The 12042-nt window shown below is 39.2% G+C and overlaps 1 protein-coding gene across 3 annotated transcripts in view; it reads right to left on the bottom strand.

Moving 5' to 3' along the window:
- NELL1 (neural EGFL like 1) overlaps positions 1–12042 on the bottom strand; it is a 277445-nt gene that overhangs the window by 140704 nt on the left and 124699 nt on the right. For all 3 annotated transcript variants that reach the window (XM_039725136.1, XM_039725137.1, XM_039725138.1), the window contains exon 12: positions 5829–5954. In XM_039725136.1, coding sequence (XP_039581070.1) covers positions 5829–5954 — 126 coding nt within the window. The remainder of the gene's footprint in view (positions 1–5828; positions 5955–12042) is intronic.

Here is a 12042-nt window from a genome sequence, read left to right as displayed (position 1 = left end):
TTGGGAGATGCTCTGCCCATGGGGAGGAGCCAAGCATTCCTACCTGGATATAATCTGAGATTTAGAACACCTCAGGCAACCTTTCCCCACTAGATTCCCAGAGAAGCAGCTTTCTTTTCCACTGCATTCCCAGAGGAAGACCAGGCCCATCTCCAGCACCTCTGGAGCTCCAGAGGAAAACTCCAGCCTTGTGCAGGATCCCTGCTCCAGCAGAACCACAGCTGGCACTGCAGGAGGGCTGAGCCACCATGGGATGGGACTGTGCCACCACCCTGACCCACAGGGGGTCAGGTTGTATTCTGGCTACGTCAATGTTGTTTTGTATTACTGCATTTTTATTTTATTTTTGTTTTTTCCCTGATAAAGAACTGTGATTCCTATTCCCATACCTTTGCCTAAGGGCCCCTTAATTTCAAAATTATAACAATATACAGGGAGGGGGGTTTACATTCTCCATTTCAAGGGAAGCTCCTGCCCTCCTTAGCAGACACCTGTCTTTTCAAACCAAGACAGTGAGTGATCTCTCCTGGTTTTTATATCAACTAATTAATCTCTGTTATATTTTCTCTCCCCTGCCCAGTTGCACAGTTGCACAGGGAAATGATAGAGAGGCTTTGGTGGGTACCAGGAATCCAGACAGGGTCGCCCCACTACAGCCAGATCCTAATGATATCCTTTAAAACAGCAAGATCTAAAGAGAGCTCTTGCACAAAACAAACCTGAAAACTCTTCCACCACAGACCTGGCTTCACTGCCTGCTGCCCCAGACTGGTGTTTTCAGCCAGCAGACAAATGTATCAATTCACCAATGCCAGCCCATCACAAGAACAGCTGTAATGTTTGTTTACCGACCTCCCTGAACATCCAAGACCCCGCACAGCACTTTGAAAGTCCAAGTGCCACACCAAAAATAACAATGCTCCTTTCTGGAATGCTAATTTAGTTCACAAAGAAGAAATAGTGGAAAGAAGGTCACTAGATTAGATTTCAGAAAACAGTGCTATCTTTCAAAGAGTGACCATATTATCAATTGCCTACCTAAAGGCTTTCATTCAGGTCTTTTACAAACACACACATTGATTCTGGATGTGAGGCCAGTAACCTGCCCTTTGAGATTGCCACTTCACTCTAGTGAAACTTGCTGCATTATTAGTATTATTACGGGGTCAACCACACCACCTTGAACCTGACAGGTAAAGCCCAGCAACAAAAATACAAAGGCATCAATTTTAGTAATAGCAAACAATTTGTACATTTGTTCTAACCATAGCAGGGATTTTCTGCAGCTGAGCTGCCTTTCACGGACAGGGGAGGGGATGGAGGGAAGAGCAGGAGAAAGGGTTTCTGATTTTTTCCCTTGAAAATGAGATTTCTCAGAACTCTTACATTCTTCTAAGCTTTAAGCACAACTTTTCTAATAACATATTGGAGAAGGGCTTGATCTGAAAAGTGCAGTACATTCAAAACTGAATGCTGCCCCAGAAACCACACAGGATGGAAGTGAAGTGACTTATGGATAACCAGTCAAAATCATGAGTTTTTCTTACTTCCTCTTCTCTACCAATACTCTAAATCAAATTAGAACATAAACTCAAGACTAAGATTAATGTTATAAGACTTCTTCTAAATAATATACTTCTCTTCTAAGGCTTCTAAATTATATATTTCTACATAACATCTATTTTTTCACAGAATTAGAATACTGAACTATGTGTTTTGAAAATACTTCCTGTTTCTGTGGTAGATAAAGATTTACTTTTTGCAAGTAACACACTAATATTTTAGTGACTTGTTGCTTTGAGAAACCAAAGGTTAAAGAAATTCTGGAAATAGTATCACAGCAAATGAGGACTGAAAGACCGTTAAAGCACAGTCCACTGTTGAAATATCATGCAGACCAGTAAATTATGGAGGTGGATTATTTTCACAGAGAAAAACATCTGCCAGCATAGCTTTGGTGCATGAAGAGTAGGATGCTTGCACAGGTCTCACCCCATTTTGACAGAATGGGTACCACTAACATGCTAACATGGATATCCAGATAACTTTCCATGCTACTTCTTGAAAAGATAAAACTTGGACAAAATGGGCTGAGACATTTTCAAGTCCAAACAAGGCTTCTTCATTCAGAAGAATGGCCATGAATAACACATGGAAATAGAGAATGAAAAATCTCCTGGCACTCTCATTTGAAAAGGTCTTTAAGCTTTATTACATAATCAGTGAATATTCATAATAAACTTTTTTTAAAAGAACAAAAAACAAACACAAGCAAACAAGAAAGCCCCAAATGAAACAAAATACAGTGTTCAAGCCCAGTAGTGACAACATAAAATGAAACTTATACTTTGAATGACTGCAGAATTTGAGGAAATTTTTGGTGTTCCATGCAGATGCAAGGAGAAAATTGCAAAATTAGTCATTATTTTTTAAATGGCTATCGTAGCTGTTAAAGGCCAGGAAACTTTTTTGTGATCATTGTGATTGTCTTTGTAGAAAATGCCAACGTTATGCCAAGAAACCTACCCACACTGTTTTCTCTTCCTAGCAGCATGATATATGAGGTCATTACAGGTAACTTATAGCTTATTAAGATGAAAAAGCATTAGTATACTTGATTGAATGGTAGTGAGATATAAGAACTATATATTCTAGTTTCAAACTACAGAAAATCATGTGCATGAATTTTTAACATCATACCAGAGGACAGATGAAGCCCATCAAAAATAAAAGTATTATATTCTTATTGAATAATTATTAAGGCTTTAAAAAGCATAAAATGAAACAATGCACTTCTGAAGCAAATTCCCAAACTGCTATGTTAGAAGAAAGCAACCCAAGAAAATTTATTTTGTGAGAATCAATCAAATGCTTTAAATCAGTAGATTCCAGCAAATGAGAACATCTGGAGCAGCAAATCTTGCTGCCAGTTTCAAAATGGACAAGACTGTGATTTACTAGAGAACAGATAAACAACCTGTCAGTGTCACAGGAAGAGACTGAAAAGCAGGTTCCTATTCCAGGGTAACTTTTTTTAATAAAACCATCTTTCACTCAATAAGTTAATTAACATCCAGTGCACAAAGCCCTAGGAACAGGTAAGCAGAAAACCACTAATGTACCTTTCTTGGTGAACACAGGTTGAAGTTATTACTACTGGGCTGACTAATCTGTCTCATCATCCCAGGTCTTTTGCTTATGTGAGACTGATCACTGATTATTTATTAAAATAGTCAGTACTTGATTTTAAGTCATAGGTGAGAGTGTAATATAACTGTAGACTTCATCCAGAATAATGTTTTAGTCACTCTGTGCAATCAGCACATCTTCCAACACAGCAGCTTCTTATTGACAACCACAGAAGTTCCTACAGTTGGAAACTATTATCCCAAAAAAATTGTTTTGGGAAAAAAACTTTCAGCAACATCAAAACTGTACAAATTAGTTTAATTTCACTAAGATCCGGTGTTTTAAAGAAAATACTGGAAGCAGCATATTTAAAATTCAGCAATATCCAAATTAATTTTATTTTGCTCAATTCAAATTGACATAGCATTTCAGCAATCACTGTTTCCTTTTACAAAGATAAAACCCCCTCAATATCAAATGGAAACATTTCTTTCTGCTTAAAAATTGTTTCTGATTTACACCTTCCACATCCTTTCCACCTTTTGAAGGGGCTGGGGATCAGCCACCAGGCATATACCAGCCCAGCAACACACAGAATCTGCTCAACTGCCAATGACTTTATACTTTGATGAAGTAGACTCAGGCTTCCCAAAACAAGGTATCTCCTGCGCTATGGAGAAACTCTGCTTTAGGCTCAGCAGTGTACAAAATACATGCAATGCCATGCATGTGCCTAAAGCACTTACATCTGAAACTTCGTCTTTATCCTGAACCCATCAGAGCCTTACCCCATACACACACAATTTTAATCAAAACACCAACCCATCTCAGGCTTTCAGATTTGTCTCCAAATACATGGTTCAAGAGCAAGAAAATGTCTCATCTATTCGGTTTGAACAAAGAGTAACAAAATTTTAAAGACCTCAGTAATAGCTGCAGTCTATGGTGCCTGCTAAACATTTGTTGTCAGTATAAGGGAAAATTACTCAAGTATTTTCTGCCTATTTTTTTCCTTTTTTTTATCATTAGTGTTACTGCTAGAAGTCTGTTTAAGCATAATGCGAAATACAAAGACAGGATTAGTGCTTCTATTGCACAGTACTTATCTTAACTACATTTAATATTATAACAAACATTTATTTCTAAATACAACAGCCAATGAACCAAGTTTCTCCTGATCTATGTAAGGCACTTGCTCTGCTTTTTAATGACAATGTCAAAAATGAAGTGGTTTTTGCAAGACAGTAAACCTGCAAGAAATAGTTGTCTCTCTCATTCCATTATTTGTTCTTTTATCTGCTCTGGATTCTTTGTGTGCATGTTCTTTAAGTGAATGTTCCCTCATTACTGTCAAGCAACTTGTCTTGCTGCTTCACACTTTCTTGGTGTATCACAAATGCCTTGCTGTCTATACCCTTTGCATGCCTAATGATAGTGCCCTGCTGGAAAGAAAGGCACATTAGAAAATTAGGAGAGCATATATGGAAAAGAAAGAGTCAGATTATCAAAATCACTCTCCCCATCGCTGTGAAGGTTGATACCTCACATAGCACAGAATTTAAGGTCTGAGTCTGTCGTGTCACATTGTAAAAGATCAAGAAAAAGTGAAAAGAGACAGGTTATACAGAAATAATGATTCTTTGGGCAAAATAGAAATCAGCTTCCCGACAGCTATTTAGTATCAGTATCTCTCAAGAGTGGGCAGGACTTTCCTACAGTTTTATAAAGTATATCATATTAGCTGAAAGACATGCTGTCATCATGAAAGTGAACATTTCCCATGACCTTCCCTAAGGATAACACGCATTACAATGTAGTTATTCCAGGCTGAAAATCATTCTGATATTGAATATTCCCGTGCCATCTTTCCACTTCAGAGAACAGCTCACCCAACACCATATTAAACATGTGTCAAGCTGATTCATATCCATTTCAATAAACCTACCTAATATTTTCCTCCTTTGCATGACAGGTGTACCATCAAAATAATCCCAAAATCAAGACTTTCTGGAGCATTGTCTTTGAAAGATGTTATTCAGATAGATGGAGTTGGGATGAGCAGTTCAGCAGCTTCTCACATTTCTGAGACTCCCAGAGAAGGTCTCTTAAAAACCCCTAAATGGAAATCCTACTTTCCACTAGGAATTTTTAGAGCTCATTTTGCAGACAGATATCTTTAAAAACACCAACTAGATTATCTAATGCTATCCACTTGCTGTCTTTTCTAAACAACATGTCATAGCTCTTGAGACACTAATTCTCAGCATTAACAACAAACCACCTAACAATAACTGGATTTAAGAACTTTATACATTTCAGTTTCCTTTTGCATGTTTGTCTCAGCTCTGTCCAGAAAGCTTCTGGGTAACTTCTCGTGTTTCAATTCACTGACCAGTTTCAGCTGATGAAATCTTATTTCTTCTTACAACACAAGTGATCTCAGCCTCTGCACCTCACACAGAAGGCAGATGTGGGACACAAAGGGACTGTTTCTTGGCTGGCAAGAGCCCTCAGTGGCCTTCTTCAGCCACCTTCCAAGCTAATCCCAAGGCACTTCCTACCACATTTATCCACCCTACCTGTGCCTAACTTTCATCCTGGCAAAGGGCCGGCTGCTGAGTGGCATTTGGGACCAGACAGAAGGGTGGTAATACACCCACGGCAGGCGTGGCAGTGCAGTGCTGCAGCTGAGAGCTCACCTGTGCAGGAGAAGTCGTCCACACGCACGTAGCCCGTGACGCAGTCGCAGCGGTAGGACCCAGGCAGGTTAACACACACGGTGTTGGCGTGGCAATAGTGCATCTTGGCAGCACACTCATCAATGTCTGCAGGGAAGAACCGCACAGGGAAGTTAGAGTCAGACTTAGTGAAATGAATAACATGACATTACAGGAAGTAAATTCCATTTACAACTCCAAAGGCAATCTGTTTAAACACTAGTACTAAAAAACACGGCAAATTCAGTAAAAAACATTCCTTAAAATAGAGCTAAAACTCTTGTATCACAGCAATGTGTTCCTTCCCACTGTTCTTTTTTTTTTTTTATTCTGGAAAAGTAACACACATTTGGGTTTTTTTCCCAGTGTTAAAAACCAAAAACTGATGCAGTTTTCAAACACATAAAATGGTGTCAAAGTATGCAATACTGAAAATCCTAAGTCTTACAGGCACAGTAATCCATACAGCCTGGGTTCAGTTGCAGTGCTGGTCAGATATGCCACACAAGGTTTGCCAGGACAGTGCAGGAACAGATTCCACTACCCAGTTGAACAGGGAGCTCTCCACACCTCCAGACTCACCCAAGTGCTCTGGCAATGCCCTGGCCCTGGACACACGGTTCTGCTGCAGGAGTTACTGGCCAGGACTCTCTGCCAGCTCCACATGTCACACAAGGAGAAAAGTGAACCAGTCACCTAAGCCCATTTTATGGTTTGCATCACATCAAAGCAAAAAAACCCACATTATCAAGGAGCAGCAAAAGTTTGACCTCATGTCTCTGCTTAAGCAATCTCTATTGCTGCTGCAAATCCAAAATCCAAAACTATTTTCACAATAGTGACTCAAACCTGTCATTTACTGCCTGTTTAAATATCTCAAAGCTCTGTCATACTATAAACTGTAAAATCTTCTCCCTTCCTTTTTTACAAAACCAGATATTATACTGAAGAATTTTCTTTATTTTTTTCTCAGCAGGATAGATTTTCTGCTTAACAGTGCAGATTTTACATGAAGTAATTCATGGTTTTCAAAATATTAATTCTAGTGTTACATATGTCCAACACAAAGAAAGATGAATCAGAGACATTTTTTCCCCCTATTCCTTTCTTTTTGTTATTGATTGCTCATACATTGGAAAGGTATCAATTGACAGCACAGCTGAAGAACCTCCTCAGCTCGTGGAGAGGTCATCCCACAGTGCAGCCTCCTATCACACCCCTCTGCACAGCCATCTACAGTCTCCCTTCTCCCTCCACACAATGCTTTTGGGAACACAGCACCAAAACATCAGCATTCTGCCCCAGAATGGGGGGAGGGAGTTTAATTGTGCACGTGCTGAGTTCCTGGTTACCTAAAATCAGGTATCTTGTTTAACTTTCCTAAACTGAAGCAGCTGCAGTTGAGATACGCCCCCATTTTCCAGGCTCTGAAAATGAAACACATGCCAGCTACACTCACACTTTCTACATTACAGACATCTGTCCAGCAGGAGCTACCAGATAAATCTCTTCGTGCTGGCCAGCAAACAGCTGGCAGCTGGCAGCGATTTCTGACTGCTGCCAACTTGGGCTGAATTAGAAATGATGGCCTGGAGGCAAAATACTTTGTATACTACTGCAAACACCTTAAACTATCTCATTCTTGCATTTCTGTTGTTTCAGTTGCAGTGCCACTTGATGAAATGAATTTTAAAAAGTCAGGAGCATCAATACATGAAAGATAAAAGCCAGGAAAAATCCTCCCACGTCTTGTTATCACACCACTGAGTGCATGAGCCACTTGGGAAACTCTCAGGTGTTGACGTGTGTTCACACTGATCTGCTTGCAGACTATTTTTAATAGGCTTTTGGAGTGTAGCTTTGAGGAGTTTTGCTCTTGCATATCTAATAATTTTCTAGCATAAAAGGAAAAGAAAGGAAAAGAAAGGAAGAATGTCAAAACAGCAACCAATTCACCTGAAAATTAACCTTATGCACTACCCTTCATCTCCTGTTCCCTCACTACACTTCTCTTTATTCCCTCAAGGGGAAGTGAGAGGATTAAAAGTCTCAAAGGTGAAGGAATTTGAACTTAGCTTCATTGCAAAAATGGCCCAGGTTGCTGCAACAAAAAATATGAGAATACCTGGAGATAAAAAGAAAATTCACTACCTGTATGAAAATACTGCCATGAGAGAGTATCTCAAAAGGAGACTAACGACTTCAAGTGATGACTGGACTATAAATAGAAGAATTGAGAAAAACTGGCACTAGGTTGCTGCAGAAGTTCCAGAGCCCAGGAAGGAAAAGCCTGAGCCTAACAAAGGAAGCAAAAAAAAAAAATCTGTCTCTTCAAATTTTGTTCATTTATTTAACTGTCTTTGCAATCTTTAAGGGTTACATTTTCCATAAACCCTTTCAGCATTTCAGATTTTCTTTTGCTTTTGCAGTATTAGCCTTCCACTAATACATGCATTTTCTTTAGAGAGAACAATATTGAGAGGTCAAAACTGGCAACAGAATTTTCTTATTAAAGCCTGTAGGGCAACACTAAATCTGCTGCTCTGGACCACAGTGCTACAAATACTTGTAAAAGGTTAGGTATTCATCACAAGAAGCTTTGGGTTTTTACTTAATATTGTTAGAGTAAAACCCATAAAGCACACAGTGGTATATATCAGCTCAGCTGTAATGGAGCTCAAATTGTGATTCATGTGTATGGATTGCTTGTCGCATTTGAAATATTAAAGCTCATCTTCTAGTGGTCTTTGGAGGTGACAAAAATACATGATTTATGTTTCTCTCTAGGCTGGTGAAGTAGTTTGTTTTTCTTTTAAAAAGGTATACTTATGGTCTTTAAAATGAGACTTGACACAGCATAATTATCACACACATATCACCAGCTTCCATCTACATCAGCTCACACTTTGCACCAACAGAGACATTTGGGCTCCAGCTTTCAGCAAGGTCTGATGTGTCAGAGGGTGGGCTGGTCTGGGAAGGGACTGGTACCCTGCTGGATTCCAGTGTCTCCTCAGCAGCCAGTGAAACAGGGTTCATTATCAGTGCAGAGCTCTCCTCACAGCATTACTCACACACCCTAGAGCTAATTAGCTATCTCCATGACTCTACTGCAATAAACAGAGGATGTGAACTCATAGGCAATAATAAAAGATACTGCCTGTCATTAGTTGTGCCAGTGCACTCAGCAATGCTGTGATAAACACAGGGAAAGTAGCTCAGTGGAGCTGCCTGCTTAGCACCTGACAGGCAATCACCTCATACCCACCAAGGAAACCAGGTGGGAGGGGAAGACAATGCAAATGGTGTTCGACCACGGCCCAGGAAAGAGGTTTTCTCATCTGTAAATGTACTTTACAAACTGTCCAAACCATTTCACTCTCTTTATGCTTGATTTAGAATCCTATTACTAAATATCTGTAATGTTTAAAGATGACAACAAGACACCAGATCTCAACTAGAGAACCTCTTTGCTGTTTGTCCTCTCCAGCAAGTCACATCAAACCAAAATAATTTTAGCTGTAAAGAAGGCACAATACCTATGAATGGCAATGGAAGTTTGAGAATTTAGTTTCTCAACTCCAAGGGGAAATGGACCTATTGTTTTTTAAACTGTTAGTCCTGTAATAACCATGAGGGAACAATTTAGAAACAAAGCACTCTCTGCCTCTGGAATTGTACACCACAGTTCCATGCACTTAACAATAATCCCTTTACACATTAGTATTGTCATCACCTGTTGTTTGGGGCTTCATTTTCAGTTTAACTACTAAAGACAGTAACATACAAATCAAAACAAAATGAAACAAATTATGAAGTGTTCCAGAGCAGTAACAGATTATGTATTTTTATTATAATCAATTTGAAACTATCTCCCAGTTACTCACTTTCCAGTTGGGGACTATACCAAACTAAATTAGAAATTTTGGGAACTCTGTAGGAAAGCAAAGGCAGAAAATCAAAAATAGGGAAAAAAAACGAGCTTTGCAGAAAGCTCTGATGTCTAATTCATGATTATTAATATGGAAGTGGATTCCCCTCCCCTCTTTTTATTCAAGCCAGTACTATGTATTGACTTGAATGTCATTAGACCTTGGTCTACATAATCAGGATTTTTTAAAATGTGAAATCAAACAGTGTTACTATTCAAGTAATGTCAAATCTTAAAGAATGTTCACAAGCTGATGGAATCACATCAGTGAAGTTTCCAAAACAGCAGAGAACAGGAGCAGTGGAGCACAAGACAGACCCTAAAATTTCAGCCACCCCTATGCTTATGCTAAAATGAACACATGCCATTTTCATTCCACTGACTTAGCTGCTCCTTGTTCATTATATTTGCTTGCTCTCCAGATTCTCCCTGATTCCGCCCTCCCCTGCTCTTATCTCCTTTCCACTGTCAAACTCACTTGACTTCAGCTCCACTTGCCTTTCTATTTTATCTTTTCACCCTCCCTCTGCCTGTCTTCTTTCTCATACATCTCATGCATCTAACATACCCCACACACCTGCTTTTTACCTTTAGCACAGGCCTGGTTTCTCACATTGTACACCAGAACCCCCAGGGAGCCATAAAGCACCAGACACAGCAGTCAGCAGTTCCCCAGGAGCTGGCAGAAGCTCAGCCTCCCCCAAGTGCCTGAGTAAGAAGAGACTAATTACTGGCAGCAAATGTTTAGGCTAGCCTTAAAACTGTTTACCAACAACTGTTTACCAGCTTCCTTGGTAGCAATTCATCTCCTCCAAGACAGGGCAGCAGTACAACTCTGCCTTGGGGATGGAGCTACTGCCCATTCAGAGGCAGGGAAAGAGCCCAAAACAAGAGCAGATATGCCAAAGAAAAATGTCCCTTTCAACAAGGCTGAGAAATATTACCCTAATGTCATTAAGAAACTAAGTAGTGAAAAATGCCTTCATAAATTAGGGCTGGCGTAGCATCACCTGAGAATCCAAAGGCAATAAAGTAAGTATCAATATAATAATATCAGGAAGTATTATCACTTTGACTTTTAGAGCACCATTAAAATCGTGCAGCCTCTTCCTCTGCACACAGCATGAAAGTGCTTTACTTTGATATACCCACTTTATGATCAGTACTAGAGTATCAATATTCCAAATCTGCTGCTCTAGGGATGGAAACTGTACAACTATCAGGTCAAACAACTAAACAGATGAATATTTTAAAGCACACATTCACATGCAAATCACATTTGAACAGTCATACTTTCCAGTGCAGACTAGTCCCAAACAAACATTCCTGAGAAGGACAAAAATAAAAATTAAAGGGAAGGTTCTTGGTCTTTATTTCAACGGCAGTAAGCTTAAATACTTTCACCATTCACACTCAAGGAAGCAATTGATTATTCTCAAGAAGAGATCACAACATTTTGCTACCTGTTTCTCAGGTACAGTAGTAAACTGCCTGGGGTTGTTTCCTAAAATCTGTCCTAGTGAAGCCTTAGATGTTAAAATATTGCCTAGGTACAATACAATCCCTACTCTGTCCTTGTTGTTGCTTACAATAATACACAAGTCATCAGCATCTTTACTTAAGGTTATGATTTTTTGCTGAAAAAAATGAAAATTAAAAAAAAATAACTGATTTCCATTGCCTGAATCTGCCCTGATCTGACCAACTCCCTGACTCTCTGGAGTCAGAGAATTTCATCTATAGTCTTTTTTGGTCATCATTCCTCAGAACAACACAATCCTGCCTTGAAAGGCATCACTCAGCCTTCAAAAATCTTGCTGTTCAGACAATCTAGTGTCCCTCTCAGCAAGAAGTTTTCTCCTTTTATTATGCTAGTAAATTCTGCTTCTCTCTAAGGAAAACTGAAAATTTGCAGTTCCACTCTCCTTTGTGCTTTCCATCATTACACTGGCAAATTATGTGCACTGGTTTGGGTAGAATGGTCCCAAAGAACCTTGAGATCTCTTAGGATAAAACCAGTTTGTTTAAATTAAAGCTCTCCTAAAAGATCATTTCAATCAGTTCAAAAGCTGCCATTGATGTGTTAACATCAAAGAAAATATAAGTAATGTGGTGTTGTTTTTAACATAAAGGAACTGTTTTCTTAACCCTAAGTGCATTCATTTGATAAATACATTAATAGAAAATGTTCACAGACTTACTACTTTTTTAAAAATGTTTGCAGCTTTAGTTCTTAGGGATGGTTGATAACTTATTCATAAGGTA

The sequence above is a fragment of the Passer montanus genome, unplaced genomic scaffold, assembly GCF_014805655.1.
Source record: "Passer montanus isolate IOZ18808 unplaced genomic scaffold, ASM1480565v1 scaffold54, whole genome shotgun sequence".
In the NCBI taxonomy this organism is placed as follows: Eukaryota; Metazoa; Chordata; class Aves; order Passeriformes; family Passeridae; genus Passer; species Passer montanus.
The sequence above is the reverse complement of the archived record's forward strand: the minus strand, read 5'-3'. Positions and strand labels throughout refer to the sequence as shown.